A 19,407-nucleotide genomic window follows, 5' to 3' on the forward strand; every position below is an offset into this window, starting at 1 on the left:
AACAGTAAACCAAGATGAGCTTTATTCATATGTTATGACATGGTCAATAGTTATCTTGTGTAGGCTATGTGAGGACATGTGGATGTTCATGGTGGCAGTTCAAGCACACATATTCCAAATTTTTAAGATGCATGAAGGCTGGTCCTGCATTCAGAGAAAGCCAGGCTGAAAAATTTCAACAAAATATCGGTGCTGTTCAAGCAGGATTTCATGTCTACCGATGAAATGAAATCACCCTTTTGGGGGATACAGCCCTGATAGCAAATTTACAGTTCATGACAACGTTCTCTCTATATATATACACACACAAAATGAGGGTTAAGGCTAAAATTTTTAGTCAGAGGTGTTAGGCAGATGAATTGTAACGAAATCCCTGATATCTGGCAAATGGCTGTGAGAAGGTTCTCCAGAGTGCAAAGCATGCCAAGCTGCCTATATAAACTCTATTGAGCACACTGGACAAAGGAAGTCAATGTCACATCACTCACATGATGAATTGAGGCTGCATTCGATCGTACGGTTGGAAGATACTCAGCTTTTCAAATAAATAAATAGCCAGATGAACAAACAACAATGCACACAAAGTTTGAACTAGTACTATTACACACAAGTAATTTTCAATTGTGGTCTGGCAGCAAGAAAGACTTTCACTGCATTTAGAGGATATATTTTCAAAACCTTTTAGTATATACTGTATTTCAAGACATCTTGTTTTGACAATTTTCTCTACAGCAGCTAACAAAAATGAAAATCTATATTTGGCGCCTAAACTGTGGTGTTAATTCTACAATCAAAGCTTCTAAAATTTTCATGCTTTACTATGGACCTTTCTGGATGAATCCATTCAATAATGCCTCAACAGCAAAAATTTCTTCCCCTTTATAACATCAAATAATTCCCTTTATGTTGGCAGCATCAGCACATTATGAGCCAAGATAGAAATAAAAATCATAGCATTTTCTAACTACTTTATCCAACAGTCACAATGGATTATATTAAAACTAATATTACATTATGACACATCACAATCATGTTCAATTCTGGTGACATGAATGAAAAAAAAAAAACTGCCTAAAACTAAAGCTTTCAAAGATACATTACAAAAGGTCACAAATGTATCACCCGGACAAACTGCTTTACTGTCAGTGTGAAAAATAAAGGTTTGCAAACCCTCATGAATATGAACACAAAGAAGTGCTGACAAATTTCAAATCACCTGATATTTAAAGGTCACTTCTCCCAAAAATCAAAAATACATATTTTTCTCCAGGCTTGCAGTGCTATTTATCCATCAAGACCACGTGTCAAACTAAAGGCCTACGGGCAAAATCTGACCCAGCAACTAATTTTATTTATTTTATTTAAGAATACAATTTGCTTTTCCAGCAGTGGAACTGTAGTTAAGTGGTTGTGGCTAGTGTTTTTTAATCGTGGCAAACTAGCAAAATGTCAAAAACAGAAAAGCTGACGCAGAGGGAGGGCAATTTAATGAAAGATAGGAAAGCCAACACGTTTGTGCTTAATGAAGACAAGCCAATGTGTCTTTTTTGCCTTAGACTGTTTTGTATTAGAGCTGCAACAATTAATTGATTATCAATCAATTCTGACATTCACTGCCAAATATTCTTTAAATGATTAATCATGAATATTTTTTTAATAAAAAAAAAAAAGTCAAAGTTCACTGATTTCAGATTCTTAAATGTAAATATTGTCTGGTTTCTTTACTCCTTTATGACAGTAAGCTAAATATCTTTGAGCTTTGGAGAAAACAAGACATTCGAGACCAAATAGACCAAACAACTAACTGATTATTTGAGAAAATAACAAGAGACAGACTAATAATCGTTAACTAATAAGCCCTACTTTGTGTATATATATATATATATGTATATATTTATTTATTTTAAATAAATGTTATAATAGTTGTATACTTGAATATCTGCTTGTCTTTATTTTCCTAAACTTCTGCTTTCAAAGCTTATTATTAATTACTAAGTGATTATTACTCAAACCAATAACAATTGAACGCAGAGGGTATTATGTAATATGAAAACAAGCAGATACATTTACAACCAGTCCTGTAAGGACAACCATAATGCTGATGTGGCTCTGGTTGAAACTGAGCTTGACACCCCTGATCCAGACTTTCTGCAGTAGGATCTACTGGACCTACTTTCTTTTCTACCAGAAAGGTCTGTTGATTAACTTGAGTAACCAGGTGATGATTTCTGCAAAGGTTGGGCACACATCTGTATGGTTGGTATCTCCAAAACTCTGCACATCACACCAAAAAGTTCTAGATGGATAAATAGCACTACCCGCAAGGAGAAAAATATGCGTTTTTGATTTTGGGATGAACTTTCCCTTTAAAGCAGATTAAATTGTCATGGTAAGTTACTGTATTTATCCACCTCAAGTAACAGGATGCACATGACTTCAAATGAGTAGGTACTGCAAAATGTCAAGTCTGTTTTAAGTTCCCATTTTGAGACAACAGCTGTAACCAAAAGGCCATTTCATTTTTAGAAAAACAGCAACATGTACATGTTTTAACAGCGTTGTTTAAAAGCTGTTCACATCCAAGTGTTGTTCAAAAATAAATGCAAATGGTGATGAGAGGAACCTGGAGAGGGATTATTAAATAAAAAAAGCCCTCTCTGTGACAAAATGACAGTACTTCTGGGACAGCATATTTTTGTGCAACACAGGACATCAGGGTCTATATGCATAAAGGACATAAAGAGTGCTGATCTGTCTCCTTCAGGAAGCATGAGTGTTTTCTTTCATGTGAACAAACCAGTGAATTTAAATAAGTACTAATTTTTTAGAAGATATGAGCCCTGGTCATTTTTCTCACCATGTGTCACTGCTTAGAAAGGCTGATGATTTGGTTTGATACCTGAGTAACTGTACTGAGGAGGCGGCAAATAGCTTAGCTACAGGCCAGAGAGTAGCTATGTTCACAGCTACACAACAAATAACAAGTCAAACAACAGTAGTAGTTTGTGCACTATGGACACCAGCCATGGGTGGTACCTTATACAGAATATAAGGGCAATGACAGCATGTGTGAGAAAAATGGAAGTTGACATTCACCCTATTGAGCCCCACGACAGTGAGGGTGAGGGTCCACTGGCTCCTAACAGCAGCTCTCCAGTGTCTTCAAAAATACTGTTAGAATTTGAAATGCAGTGGGTGATAAGATCGAGACCAATGATTCTTCACATCTTTCACATTGTGTCGGGGTAGAGACAGTAATGTGCCAACAGATGAGCTGCTGGTAATGGCACTGCACCATTTTGTGTTGGACAGGGAACATTCTGCCTCAATTGCACATATACCGAAAATAATAACACAGAAAGGCCACTAAATACATGGAAATACAGTATTAATAACAAGACATCCAGTGGGACACAGACAGTACCTCTGAAATGAAGGGAGAGCCAATCTCCTAAATAAATCAAACCTTTTGCTTCTGAGTAGCAACGACGATATGAATCATGGGACAGTGAGAATGATGCGTATGAGTAGCAACAATGATAGTGATGATCACAATAGCAGGAGTAACAGTTTTAAGTCTGAGTGTGGCGGTAGTATGGACTGTGAAGAGTTTCCGGTATTCCATATGGGAGTGCTTTAAAGGAGCCCATCAGGTCCTGCTCAGCAGATCCATACAAGTCATGAAGGACAGCACATGGTAGCAGCTCAGCACATGGAAAGCCAGGTGGCACTGTACCTCATTGTATCGCTTCCTCCTCCAAAAAAGATGGGCTGTTGTCTAGTTTATTTTTTCCTCTGCTGCTGCTCATTTGCCTCAAGTTACAAATCAAACGTGTTTCTTTTGTTCTCATTTGTATTTTGATCTCCCTGGCATTCTCACATTGCATACTTCTGTGTCCAATCTCTCGCTAGTTTGTTGTACCTGGAAAACACATGCAAAAGTTTGGAAAAGGTTTCAGGTGAAACTCACAAACTAAGAACTTCACCTCCAAAATTAATGAGTCAGCGATGCATGCCAGTGAGCAAAGAAGAGCAAATCTCATTCATAGTTTAAACTCACTTTTCCCTGTCAGCCTTGTACGTATGGGCGATCTCTGGTACCAGTGGGTCGTCCGGGTTTGGGTCACAAAGAAGAGAGCAGATAGACAATAATACTGTGGAAGAATGAATCAGACAGTATTTCGATTAGAATTTCAGTGTGACAATGAGAGGCGATTTATTGGCTAAGGCCTTAAGGAGTACAGGCCACTTATGTTTTTTCATACATACGTACTCCTAACACAAACACAGCCAGGTGTGTTTTTAACATCTTTAGATTATCATCACAGTGGGGCTGAGCGATACTGATAAAAGAGAACATCAAGACACATATGACCAAACAGACCGAATCACTGTGACTTCACTTTCAGGTCGAAAACTGAATTACAGGGATATGTCAAATCTGCAAATTTGTTTAATTCTGCTGTTAATTTCAGCTGTAAATATAGAAATATATTTCGTTGAACATTGTTGTCTGACATTTCTGCTTAGCTTATTTTAGGTACTGTGTTGTTTTACTTGCGTCTTTGACAAACACCCAACATCTCATCACCTGGATGGACTAACTCAGCCTGAAATATCAATAGGCAGACTTTATGGACCATACAATGATACTCTCCCAGTTGTGTCCTAGCTCAGTTTATTTTGTGAACCCACCTTCTGGGTCTGGCTGTAGTTTAAACTAAATAGCAATGCCACAAAGTTTGCTTTTTTGGGGTTGTGAGAAAGACACTGAATCAGAGAAATAGGACGTTATTTTCTGATTGTTTCACAGCGGCTTTGTTCTAAGCATAAATAAACACTCCCCACGCAGCTGCGAAACCCTGTGCTAATCGCTGTAACACCTAATTTGGTCTGAATACGGTCTGTATTTTTGGAGTGTTTAAACTCAAGCTGTCATTTTCTTTAGTCTGTGGCCCAACAGTCAGATTTTGTCTCTAACCAAACATTAGTGACAGCGTAAATAATGTGCTGAATGAGACACTTAAACTAACATCATGAAAAAAAAACACTGAACATGCTAACATTAAATTACATGTACATAATGCAGGGGTTTTCTACCTGGAAGATAAGCAAAGATTGTGATCTGTTATTTATCTTAGGATGTATTTGTTATCATGTAACACTGTAGGGAGAGCAACTGCTGTTGAATGTTAAAATCAGTGTAGTAAAATGCAACATAGTTACAGCTGTCAAATCAGAATGGTTTACAGCCTGTACTTTGTTGTAACCACATAGATGTGTTTGTGTGAGCAAGAGAGAGGGGGCCCCTGCTCACTGAAATCTTTCTAGGTAGGGAGTTCAAGTGAATGGGCCTCAAGCTGACAAAACTAGCATTATGTGATGAAGGCTGCAATTAGCCAACCGCAGAGCTGTTGAAGGTAAAGCCATAAAAAGTTCCTGACAAATCAGAAAAGCATCTGAAAGGCAGTGATTAAGGTAATTTTGACTAGGGGCCTGATAATGGCAATATTACAATATCATAAACTCTAAAAATAATGTCAATGTTGGAGGAGGTAGTTTCAGAAAGGGGAGCGACCTCAGTGGTGTGGAAGTGGTTTGGTTACAAAAGCTCAGATGTACAATAAACCATTGTAAAATATAAGAAGTGCAAGGAGACGGAAAAAGAAGGAAACAACAAACTAATTTCACCACCTCAAGCAGAAGCACCTGATTGAGTATGAGAAGAGGATCCCTGATTTGAAAAGCTCAGAGCCAAGAACTGCCAACCTTACCTCTCCTGCCACGGTGGCAGGGTAAATATCATAAACTGCCAAGGCCAGCACCGCTTTTTTGACTCAACTCTTAGCACCACTTTACAAAGCCAAATCCCAAACTCTGACTTGACCCCTTTTTTGAGTCAGCATGGAAAAGACACTTACCTTCTTCATTCTTCTTTAAACACATTCCCTGTGCCTGTGGAAGGATTGTGTCGTAACCATCACTGGCCTTTTCAACTAGCTGCCCGTGGGCCAAATCCCTTTAACGACCTCAATCCAGCCCATTCATCATTTATTAATATGAAAACAAACTGGATCATTGTGATTTTATCTAAAGAGCCTGCTGACATTCTAAGTTTATGTGTGTTCACATTGTTTATTATCAGAAGAAGATCATCACTTTATCAGTAGGCTAATTAGGCCGTTCATTGGTTATGCCTGTTATTTAGCAGAAAAACATTATTTTAAAAAGTTTTAACTCAGGCTGTTTAAGCAGAAGAAACTTAGTCAAACTGAATGAAAAAAAGATTAAATGCAACACAGTTTTTATGAAAATAACAAGCTACTTTTAATCTAGGATTAAAAGGGAACTGAGAACACTAATAAAGCAGATTACAAATATATAAAAAGGTGCATTGTTTTACACATTTAAATTCCAAAATTTATAGGTCAGATATTCAGTCTAATAGGCCTGTTGTGTCACAGTGAACTGGTGTTGTTGTACAACTGTTACCTATCTGATGTTGGAACCAAATATTGAGAATTGAGATTGTAAATTAACTATAATCAGACAGAAAAGCAGTTGACAAGAACTCAGTGGTTCAAAACCAAACAAAGAGTGACAAAAGAAATAATCTGTGAAATGTTTAATGTATACTGAAGCTATGTTTGTTTTATTTTGATTATTTTTTAATTAAAAGCTCTGTCTTGTATGGTCGCTGAATAGTGCAATATTGGAGCCTGGTATCCTCTGATTTTGGTCTAGGATAACTGTAATCTTTACTAACTATTGATTAATTACTGCATTATCTCCACTACCAGTATTGGTAGGAGCCATGTGTTACATTTGCAATAAATAAGAGTCACTGATAAACCTTCTTGGACTATTTTTTTTAACCTGCCCATCACACAGTGCACCATGGTTACATTGCATTTAGCTGTGACAGAGTCGAGGCCCTGATATTGTGCATTCTGAGTCAACATTCACAATTATTTTGCTTAATAAAAATGTAAAAACCCCAGTGTAACTCTGTGTATCATCCCTTACCTTTTGATACTGTAAGTGCAGGTGACCATTGTGATCTCAGTATATCCAGACAAATACTTCCATTGCTGTTGATATTAGGGTGGTAAATTTTTGTTGTGAATGCAACCTGTGACAAAAAAGGAAAACAATGTTGTGATTTCTTTCAGGTTTCCAGTAAAATAAATGAATGAGGAGTGTGTTAAATTGACTCATAATGCGACACACGGCAGACCCTCACTCACTTTGGGTGGTTTGAAGGGGTAATCTGTTGGGAAGTGAATGGTGAGGAAAAACACTCCACTCTGATATGGGCTGTCACTCTATTGAAATAAGAATAGAAACCAGATAAGTTTGTTGACGCTGTTTTTTCATTCACTGTTTTTTGTTGCTTATTTCAATCAATTAGGTTAGGATACAGTTTCACTTACCGGACCCATTATTGTTGCCTGCCAATGAAACACTGGAGGAAAAAGATTAATAATGTATAAACATTTAGATGCAAACTCCTGACACAATGGCAAACTCTACTGACGTCATTTAATGATGTAAAAATGCGACGCAGCAATTTTCTAAGTACTTACAATCATCTCCAACTGGTCCCGCAGAGCACTGAGCAGGTGGGTCCCTCTGCAGGTCTGACAGTTCCTAAAGGAAAGATAATCACACAGTCAGTCTTGAATTTACTTGTCAGTTGCAGTATTACAGCAACAGTGTTCTTTGCAAGGAAATTACACACATTTTAATTTGGTTTTGGGAACGCAGGGATTGTTTATATGTTATATTTATTTATGTTGGGTACATGTGCACTGGAAAATATAGCTTTGCAATGGAGACCATTCTCTTTTAGACTTCACTGGGGCTTAATCCATAACATTTCTGGATTTATATAAATATATACTGAGCTAGGGCTAGGCGATAAAGTTGAAAAATGTATCACAATAAAACTTTATTTCAGTTAATATTGATAATTCTAGATCATTATGACATATATTTAATACCAGGAGAAAAAACTCAAAGTACACTCCAGTATCAAGGGATATGATAGACTGCTTATGAACCAGGGAGTATTCACTGTGTGCTTTCATGGCAGGTTGCATTTAATGCATTCGAGTGAAACTATTGAACAATCTTCTTATTGCTAATGATGAAATGTCTATTGCTAATGCATATTATTCTCTTTTTATTGTCCAGGCCTAATTATTTATATTGGGTACATGTGGCTACACTGGAAAATATGCTGATGCTAGAACCTCGACATTAATGCAATGCATTATATGGATTGTGAATGAATTATATGCATAATTTAAAGTAACTTTCACTTATCCTGAGGGATTGAGAGGCAGTAGGTAGCTTTGCCACAGAGACCATCGTCTTTGCAACTTCACTGGAGCTTAATCCATACTGTCTGGCTTTAAAGGACCAGTATGTAGCATTTAGGGCACTCTAGCAGTGAGCTTGTAGATTGCAAACAACTCGTGTCCCTTTCCCCTTCCAAGTGTGTTGGAGAACCTACAGTGGCTGCGAAATATGTAAAAATTCCAAAAGGACACATCTAGAGCCAGTGTTTGGTTTGTCCCAGAGACTGTATGTAGAAATGGTCAACATGACAGCTCCCCAAAAGTGAAGCCAAAGCCTTTCAGTTGCCCCCTTGTGGCTGGCTGCAGTACGAATCATAAATCCTGCCCCCCAATTGTCAATCGATAGGACATGGCCCAAACTGAAACATCAAAGCTCACGTCCAACAAATTTTTCCCAAAGATGGTTTGTCATTTTAGGTAGTTTCTATCACACTGATGTTTGTTCACGAGTTCATGTTTCTGATACTGCAAAGTCTCTGGCTCCAAATGACATCACCAGCGCAAGATGGCAGCGCTTGTATCTGGGATAGTTTGGCCTCAGTTTTGCACAGTGGGAAGAAGAGGAACTTCAGCGTCCATCTCTTATTTATGCCAATGGTTTGTCCATTCCGGGCTACTGTGAACATGGCAGCCTCCACAGAGGAGGACCTGCGCCCTCTGTAGATATAAATGACTCATTCTAAAATAACAAAAACACAATGATTCTTATTTTAAGGTGGTTGTACACTAATGCAAACATATTTACTAATATTATATTCCATTTGTGTCATATAGCGCCAATAACCCCTGGTACAAACCGGTCCTTTAATTAAAGTGAGCTAACTGAACTTTTTTTGACAGTTTGTAATCACTACCAGTATTTTGAGTGGCAGCCATGTTTGCTGTACAGTCGTGATCCAGGACTGCTAATAAGTAAATAATGGATACAGGACAGTTGACTTCATTAACAACCGTGTCATCGGTTTATTTTAGCCCATGGATGTTGACAACGAAGGTAACAAAACTAAATAGACAGAAACAAAAGTATTCCAAGGTAGAAACTAGTAATTATATAAACAATGAATACCACTGCTATGGCCAAACCCCCATTACATACTATATTGAGCACGGACAGCAAAACAACAGATGGTTAAATAGAAACTAAGCTCGTTATTTAACATCTCTTGAAAGGAAGCGTATCTATTCTGTTATATAAATACACACCGTGGCCTGCTCCAGTGCCCCATTTACCATTCCATATATGGCAACACTGACACTAGGGTTCAATTTTGGCAACCAGCAAGCAGCTGTCATTCAGTGACTAAACACATCATCGGCCATACTCTTTGTGACCAACCACAAGGATAAAGACGAGTGACAAGCTAAGGATTTATAAGCAAATCCTGTACATATCCACGAACCATACCAAAGCAACGTTAGCTTGTTGCTAATGTAGCGCTGCACTGCGAAAATGACTTGTTTAGCTTGCCAGTTAAAGCTAGCATCATTTACTGAAGTGCTGGTGCAAAGTGTCAGAAAGAAACATGAAATATTACACACAGACAAAACCTAGCTGTCAAAACAATGGCGCTCTTTGTGAGTTGTTATTGATAGCTTACGTTACTGTAGCAATGCACCAACAGGGCCACCAGTGGTTAGCTCGTCTTTGTCTGTGAATTATTTTAAACAGGGAGCACAAAAAGCGAGCAAGCAGGGCTACGTCGAAATACAGACGAGGATACGCGCTGTTATCATCTCCACAGAGGGTCCCCACTCTCAGAGAAACATGTCTGCAACAAGGTATGATTAATACATCAAAGAAAAATAACATACTCACCTTCTGAATTCTTTTCAACGCCATTGCATCAATGGCTATGCTAGGTAGCCTGTCAGCTAACAGTTAGCACTTCACACATAAAATTTGGCTTCTGTGGCCGCGTACTTCCAAATCTCACTTCACGTATGATCAGGAAATCACGTCTAACATACAACAGGCTCGGAGGTTTTGGTTTAAATGTCAACCTATACCAGAAACTGTATGTTAAAGCTCGATTTTTGTTTAGCTATACAACAACCGAGATATTTTGCTCGCTCCTCTCATCCCTACTCCTCTTCGTGCCTGGCAATCGGTTTTTGGTAATATCGCGAGACTTTTCTGACAAAACGTGAATTCCTGACAATTACAACTGCCATATTTGTAGTTCAAAATACTAGAAACGTACACATATTTTGACAGTTTTGATACAGTCCACTCAACAAAAATCTAAATTGAATGACTTTATTAGCAGACTGGCCCTTGGACATATTATTATGAAAGCCAATGATAATAATAATAATAATAATAATAATAATAATAATAATAATAATAATAATGATAATAATAATAATAATAATAATAATAACAAGAAAACTATACATCATTTTAATAATATTAATAAAGCTCATGTCAAGTCAAAATTATGGGATAGAAAATCGAGAGATATGAGATTAAAAAATAGAAATTATGAGATTAATCAAAACTTGAACTATGGAATAAAAACACATTTTAATTTTAAAAGTCAAAATGATATCAGCTAAGTTTTTCTGGTAGAAAATGGGCTCCTTAATCCCTGTCCACAGCTAATTATTATTTGCTTATTATCAGTGTTGGGACTAACGCCGTTATTTTTTGCAGTAACTAGAAATCTAACGCATTATTTTTTAAATTCAGTAACTCAGTTAACGTTACTACATGATGCGTTACTCCGTTATTTTACGTTATTTTTTTTGTAGTCTAGAGACTGAGCTGCAGCCAGAGCCGTGTCTTCCTGTGTGTGTGTGTGTGTGTGTGTGTGTGTGTGTGTGTATCAGCGAGGAGATGGGAGAAGACACGCCGTGTGGGCGTGTCTGTTTACAAGACTGGTATCATCATGGCGTCGGCGGCGGAGCCCAAGTCAAGTTTCTTCACATGGAGATATTCTCACTACTTTACCTTTGTCGAGCACAAAGACAAGAACGTTTTAGTTAAATGTAAGTTGTGTCTTGTATCAAAGATCTTATCCACTGCCCAAAATAGCGATTCAAACCTGTTGAAACACCTACAGAAACAACATGCTGCGACGAAGCTAGTAGCTAAGAGTCCAGAGACAGAATGTGATGCCGCTTCACCTCCACCACCTCAGCAACAGCGGCTGGATTTGAACCGAGGGACTGACTGCTCCTGCTAACCACGAAAAAGTTGATAAAGCCACTGCAAGGTATGTTGTAGAAGACATGCAGCCAATTTCTATTGTGGAGTCGCCCGCTTTCAGGAAGCTAGTTAGCATGATACCGGGCGACACACGGCAAATGGGACGAAACAGTTTTTCTAAGTACCTGGAGCGCGAATCCGCAAAAATGGAAACCGAGCTAAAGAAAACTTAACTCAAAGCTTAATGGGAGACCTTTTTTTCATAGTAACTAAAAAGTTACTTTTCACAGCACTGCGTTACCTTTTGGTGTAAGTAATCAGTAAAGTAACTGAGTTACTTTTGAAATAAAGTAACTAGTAACGGTAACTAGTTACTGGTTTTCAGTAACTAGCACAACACTGTTTATTATTTATATCTTAAACTGTGCAGTATTGACCAAACAATACAGTAATTTTGTTAAATAATAATTCAACTGTTCAAATACTGGTTTACACTGGTTTCAATATTGTGTTTATTTATTTATACTGTACATTTCAACAGCCAATGCTCTTATTTATAATATTTGTGTATTTTAACACATTTATAACAGCATTATTCTTTTATGTTCATTGTTTATGTATGCTATTGAAGACTATACATACTTTTAACATCTTATTTTCCACTTTTTCTTTATGTAAAAGTATCTATTGTAATATAATGTATGCTTTTCAATGTACCCCGGCATTTGACAGATCTGGGGAAAATTGTATTAACCTACTGTGCACCATGGGCATGGAATAATTTACTAAAAGATCTAAAATTATATACACTTATATCCATTGATGGATTTATGAGCATCCTAAAGAATGTGATGATGGAGACATGGGCTTGTTTTTCTTTTGAGTCCACTGTGTTTGAATAGTTGTTCTTGTTTAATTGTGGATTTTTGTATATCTTGTTGTATCTGTTGCATTTAAATACGTTGTGATTTTGTATGACTTATACTTTGGCCAGGTCTCTCTTGTAAAAGAGATGTTCTATCTCAGTGGGACTTGTGGTAAAATAAAGCTAAAATAACATTTTAAAAGTACACTGTAATGAAACCCAGTTTTCCCTTTGAATCAAGAAAGTATTTCTGATTCTGATAACTATTATTTCAACAAAATAACAGCACATGACCTTTTTGATCAAAATTAAACTTTATCACAATATAATATCAATATGATATCACTGTTTTTTTTAAAAAATGCATTAAGGTATTAAATTAATTAAATCTTCATCTTCATCAATGCAATCATCATCCTGATCATCAGTTTCACAACACTAAATATAGAGATAGGAAGGTATTGTTGTAACAATGGGCAACTCATAGCTTTCACTCTTCACACAATGAGTGAAGCCAGGTGTCCACAAGATGTCACTATTTGAAAAGAGCAAAAACACTCAGGAGAGACATGATGGCCAGAATAGATTATAAACAGCTTCAACCGGAAACTGTTTTTCCAGGATTTGAAGGGGTCATCTATCAAATTGCGTCTTCCATGCTAAGAATGTATTAATTTTTGTTTTCAAATCAATTTGTTCAAGTGCAAAAGTGCATGACAATGGAGCAGCAAAGTACAATGAAGCCAAACGCTTGTATTATTTACACCAACATAAGAATAAAGAAAAAGACTATAGAATTGTTCATTCAATACCCAAACATTGTAAAGGCATATTCATGTGAGTCAGCTGCATGCTCCGGTTTCTGCACAGCCTTGTCTCGCAAAGCCTCATGAGCTTCCCTTTATATGTCTTAAACAAGGGTGAAAAAAGAGCTCTCATTATTTTAGTGAGTGTGTATGAATGGGCCGCAGTGTTCATTCTTCTTAAATGGCTGATTCAGTGTCAGGTTGAGGATCCTATCGTCAATGTGACACTGAGAGGGACCATTTTCCTTTGGAAAGCTGAAGATTCCTTCAGATAATATCTTATTGTTTGCTCATCTCTGCGCTCTCAATGACCTGCCTGTCCTCAGGGCCTGCCTGTAATCAGATTCAGCCAGCAGCAGCAGAGGTAGCAGTTTGGGTCTTGTGCAGCAGGGGCCTTGTGTTCCGAGTTTGTCTACTTGGAGAGGCCATTTATCAGCATGAGGTTTTCAGACACAGTCAAGCCCACACTTTGTTGGCTTGAAGCCTCAGTTCACAAAGCCTCCCACAGCCACCGACTGTAGTTTCCTCTCAAATCTCAAATCACATTGGTTTGTCTGCTACTGTGAGCTTTAAACCTATACACTCTGAGACATAAAGCTGCTAACTAAAATCATTATGGGTTCTTCGGATTTTCCCTGTGGAAGAATGCTTCGTTTTTCCTCATAGAACTTTTTATAAAGGCTCCACTCTATCAGAGAGTTCTACCTAGAACTCAAAACACAGGGTTAGAACTGTCTGTGAAAGGTTTCACCCCAAACCCTCTATAAGAAGTTCTACAGAGAACCCTTCTACGCTTTAATGGTTCCACCCAGCATCCTTTCTGGGCATTCTTTATTACTGACAACCCTTTTCTATTCCATGAATTTTATAGAACACACTTAAGGGGTTCTACAGAGATGATTTTTATATTACAGTACAAAGAATACTCGACAAAAGGGTTCTTCAAGGATTTCAACAATGCTTGAATGAATGGATGAAAAGGGTTCTCACTGGAACCCTCAGTCTTACAAAGAATCCTTGTTCTTCAGAAGCAGATGGAACCTCGGCCCCTCATGAAGAACTCTCCTAGAACCCTTATTTGTAAGAGTGTAGGGTTTGTAGTTGAGAGACACACTTGAGTTTCAGGGTGATGCCACCTTGTAAACGTTCAAAGCAATAAGCTGTAATGTCTTTGTTTCTATTAGGCGACACATCACTGACCTGTGTGGGGAATTTCCCACCTACATCCACAAGTTGAGTTTTTAGTTACATGACTGGTGCCCCGAGTTCTGAGTTGATGTATGAGCCGAGGTGTGAACGTGGATGATATGGGTGGGGGCAGCAGCTTAGTTGACCTGTCTCATGAGGAATATAGCCTATAGTGCTGTTATTTGAAACCACGGACTCAGCAGACTCCAGCGATCCGTCTTTCTGGTCACATGAATCATCATCACCAGAAGTTTTATTGTATCGCAGAAAGTATTCCACTTATTGTGGCAATTATGCCAAAGCTACGTCTGAGCTTAAGCACACTCCTCTCTGTGGCACTTTTCCCATGGCTGCCACGACAAAGCACATATGCTCACTGTCATTTTGGAAATTAACTTAAATGGATCTCGCTAATGTCTGTATTATCCAATAAAAGCACAACCAATTAATGCCGAGCACAAGCCGGGCTCACAGTCCCCAGAGGTGTTCTACCTTCGGTCAGTGTATTAGCTTTCTGAGGGCTCTCTTATGGAACAAAGATCCATTGTTCCAACATACTAAGAGATATTTGTTCACCCCTTGTATCAATGGTCTTGATTTGATTATACACTCAGGCAATATGTGCAAGCAGTGCTCATGTTTGCAGTGAAGTCAGCACTCTGCACAATCAAATAATTCTTGAGCTAAGCAACTGGAAAAAGGGTCATTATGTATGGAGCAATCAGTGTTTCATGGCTCATTTCCTTGGCTGTGATTTGATTTTGCTTGTCAGTGTTAAGGTGGCCTTTGACCTAGAAAATCTGTGAATTATTCCTCAAATCTTCCTGTTGCTTTCTTCTTTCAGTGTTGGTGAGTTTTAATACTTGGATCAATATCTAAAAGTCCATAAGAGCTTTCTGCAGCTTCTCCTTGTCGTCCTCTCGTGTTTTGGGCAATAAAACAAGCTGGTGACTGCATGTTTCTTTTGGCTTACAAGGTTTAAATGATGCAGGCATATAAACATTTATGGCTTCAAGGATGTGCTTATTAAAAGGCATTATGTGCTTTAACTGTGGCTGCAGAGAACTCTGCAGGTTTTATTTTGGCGTAATTGCACGGCTGGTTACGGGATGTCTCATTTACAAGCAGGGGTCCTAGAACAACAATAATACTTCATTTTAACGTTTTCAGAGACCAAAACTGTTTAAAGTGACTTTAAATTACTTGTTTGCTGAATAAAAGTTTTTAGACTCATTTTCAACAAGTATCAAAAATACAAAACCTAATTTTGAAGAATAGCTTCCTTCAGAGTCTTCACCTTGTTGTTTATATGAGGTACTTTTAAAGGCAGTAAGATTTAAACATCAGAAAGATTGTTGATTGTTGACTCTCATTCCCAGGATGTCAGATACTGATGTTTTGGTTTGGCAAAGTGTAACATAAGGAAAGAAAATGAATCAAATAAAGTTGAATTAAAAAATACAGGAAGAGGCAAAAAAAAAAAAAAGTTTATTCTTTCCGTGTAATGTATGTCTTATAAGATTTTGATGTGTCATATTATGTTTTACTCATGAAAGTGGACATTTTCACATTTTTCTCATAAAACCCAATTTTAAGAATTAAAGAATTAAAAAATTGTGACATTTTCATACAGTACTTGACAGATTTCGGTTTCACTATGTTTGATATTAGACATATTCACTTAAGGTATTGTATACAGATTTAGATGCAGTTTCATATTACACAGATTTACTGAGGATCTTGCAGAGAAATATTATGAACCAGTTTCAGATAAGTCATATAAACATTGCATGTGTGCATGAGTGACTGAGTTTGTGCGTGATCAACAGACAAGAACGCCTTAAGAGAATTTCTCCAAACTTGGCACAAATGTTAACTTGGATTCAAGGATGAACTGATTAAATGTTTGTGGTCAAAGGTCACTGTGAACTCTATAAAGAGGTTTTTGGCCATAACTCAAGAATCTAGCTAATTATGGCAGTTGTGGTGGCATTGCAGAAGGTGCTTCACCATCTGTTGCCTGGCAGGAATTTACTTAACTTTACTGAGTGCACTCTTTTAGTTTGCACAGTACAGTTTTGCTAATGTTTGTCCAACAAATATATTTGAGTCTTCCCCTCAGTGTGAGATAAACAGACTCCACTGCACTTTTATTCAATGGCATACACAATGTTTTCATATATCAAATCATGTATTACTATTTTTTTTATTCCTATTTTATATGCACATCCATATACTTTGCACTTTTATCTGCTTTAAATGCTCATTTAAATGTCCTTTATCAATATTCTATCTGCCTTATGATTATACAGTAGATCTTCTTTATCCAAATTTCATTTATTGATAAATTTCTTTCTTTCATTTTGCACTTTGACTATGTACAGTCTCAGTGCTGCTTCATTATGTGCTCTAATATTTATTATTTGTTTTGTATTTCAAAATACAAAAAAGAAACCAAACAAACAAAAACAAAACAAAAATGAATAAATAAATAAACTGAACTTTTGTCTGTAATGTTTTTTAATGTGGAAAGCACTTTGTACTTGAGCTCGAAAAGTCTAAAATCTAAATCAAATCATTATTAGCACTTAGCACATGAGTTATGGATTCATCATCTTCAGAATAACTTCTGGGTTCTTTCTTTCAAATTCTTCTCTGATTATCAGGGTTTAATGTCTCTCTGGGGAGAGCAAAAAGAATGAGCTCAGATCCAGTCCCCTGTGTCTGCCACCTCTGATCCACCCTTATCAGATGTGCATCATGTGGAGCACAGGCACAAACCACACATATAGTCATAAAGAACCAGTAATCCTTCGGGGTTAAGCACTTAAAGAGCAATCCCCAGAGCCCTCTGAGTCTCTGTGTTGCACCACAGTTCTGGCACGGTGATTGACAGCTCTGGAAACAGTTTTACTGTGCTGCTCCTGCAATGAGTAGTCTCCCGAGCCTAGGTAATAACTAGTCTGGAGTGTTGACTAATACATTTAGCGGTGACTCTCCGTAATCAAATGCGTTCCAGCTGTTTGAGTTCTGATGACAATTTCAGGTTTTCCCAGTTTGCTGAGCTTCCTTGAGAGACAAAGGAGGGATTTCCTCTGAAACAGACAGGCAGTGGCAGCACCAACAAACCGCTTGGTACTGTTATCAAATAGAAAGTTGGACTAAATATAAACTTATCATCTGCAGCCTGAGTCAGTGCAGAAACGAGGGAGAAAGTAACAGTTGTGTGCATATTTTCTAGAGACTGTGTCCTGGGTACAAAGAGTCAAACCATAAAAAAATAATAATAACTATAAAATAAGTAAAAAGTTCTGAAGGCAAAACTGTCACTCTAGTGTGATGTTGTTCCTCGTTTCTGATTTAAAGACAAAAAAAAAAAAAAAAATTTAGTGAAGCATTTTCTCACTAGAGGCCATGATAATGAATTGGAAACTGTAAATTAGCTGGTTTCTCTGACACCAGAATGATGCTGTGAGACTTGTGAAGTTGTGCATTTACAGTTACCTTTTTTTTGTATCCTGATTACATAATCCCATTGCATGTAAACTATTACATCTGTACCTAAGCCTGCTGCTAGTTTCATTGGAGACTTAAAGTCAAAAGATTACAGATAGAAAAAGTCATCTTTACAAGTTCTGAAGTGCACTGAAAATAAATACTAGAAGTTTTAAGTTTAGTTGACTTGAACAAATAAAACTTGAATTTTTTACAGTGTATGGGAGATCTGAATATAATGGTGCTGCTCGGGTCAGAGTTATTAAAGCTGCCACCTGTTGCTTGACAGGATTTTACGCTGCAGAGGTGTGCAGCTAGTGTCTGTGATTGTGTGTGAAAGTAAGTGACTGGGACATTAGGGGGGCTGTCCATCCTGCTGCACAATAAACAGTTTGTTTCCCAGGAGCACCCCTCATGTTCCTGTTGTTGGCTTCATCGCTGCTCACTGGGAAACGTCCTGGCCTCTATTGTCCGGGAGGTCGGGGGTCACAGGATGCTCCTAAAGGCCCAAAAGGGGAGGTAAGAGGCTGGATAGTGGAGGCACGATAAAGAGCTAACCCCCCCATCCTCCTCCATGCAAGCACCCCTTATAAAACAAAACATTAAAATTGCTTCTTTTTTTTCTGCCACGTCGTCTTTTATTTGAAGATCCCAGTCACTATCAAGAGTCTCAGGAAATGAAAGCAGGACAATGCTCTGACTATTTCATATTGAACATCCTGATTGGCTTTAGTACGTTCTTTATCTGTAGAGCTCTGTTCCTTGTGTGCGTTCTTTGCATATCTTTAATGGAGGACTTCTTAGTGCACAAGCTTTCCCATACAAAAAAATGGGAAATTCAATCTGAGCAGCTAACAGAGGGTAAGACGTATCATTAAAGAAAAAAAACAGCCAAGAAAGGAGTGGTTGTATTGTACCGTTTTCACCACACAAATGTTATACTTTAACCACAGACGGGGCTTAAACACCGACTCAGACTATGCAGCAGATGCATGCTTCTGATTGCAGTGACCTTTTAAACAGCATAGCACATAAACACCCATATAAATGCTGTTTTTGCAGCCCGATTAAATATGTCGCCTCATAACAGCAGACGTTTATGATAGCTGAACACAGACACCACACTGCCATAATGGAAACTTCTTGCACGTCTCTTGAGACAACATAAAAGCTCGCTTTGAGTTTTTGTGTCTGTGCAAAACGGCATCCGTGCAATATTTCCTGTGAAGTTAATTTTTTAAGGCTTTTGAGCAATACTTTTTTTTTTTTTTTTTTTTTTTTTTTTATTATTGCACCTGAACTGAAGAGCTTTAGGGCCTGCAGCCGGTCCTGTGCCTCAGTGTACCGGAGGAACGGAATGAGTAGACATGCTATTCTCTGGACATTCACAGGGACACATTTATCTTTTTTATGGAGCTAAGCTAACTGGAGCTTTGAACAATATTCCAGATGCTTGTTGCACAGCATTTTATCAGCCTAACGCTAATGGATCGCTATCCACAGCACCTCGACAACAACAAAAATACCATGATCCTTTTTGTT

The 19,407-nt window shown here is 37.8% G+C and overlaps 1 protein-coding gene across 1 annotated transcript; it reads right to left on the reverse strand.

Moving 5' to 3' along the window:
* On the reverse strand, nt 1-10,473 carry ube2d4 (ubiquitin conjugating enzyme E2 D4). Its single transcript, XM_084728073.1, has 7 exons — nt 10,180-10,473; nt 7,587-7,650; nt 7,434-7,465; nt 7,248-7,325; nt 7,027-7,132; nt 4,061-4,154; nt 1-3,922 (listed from the first exon to the last, which is right to left on the reverse strand). The coding sequence occupies exons 1-7, from the start codon at nt 10,201-10,203 to the stop codon at nt 3,877-3,879; spliced, it is 444 nt and encodes a 147-aa protein (XP_084584199.1). The 5' UTR covers nt 10,204-10,473; the 3' UTR covers nt 1-3,876.
* Between the last annotated feature and the right edge of the window lie 8,934 nt (nt 10,474-19,407).

The sequence above is a fragment of the Lutjanus erythropterus genome, chromosome 10 (genome assembly GCF_056507025.1).
Source record: "Lutjanus erythropterus isolate fLutEry1 chromosome 10, fLutEry1.hap2, whole genome shotgun sequence".
NCBI classification, from domain to species: Eukaryota; Metazoa; Chordata; class Actinopteri; order Lutjaniformes; family Lutjanidae; genus Lutjanus; species Lutjanus erythropterus.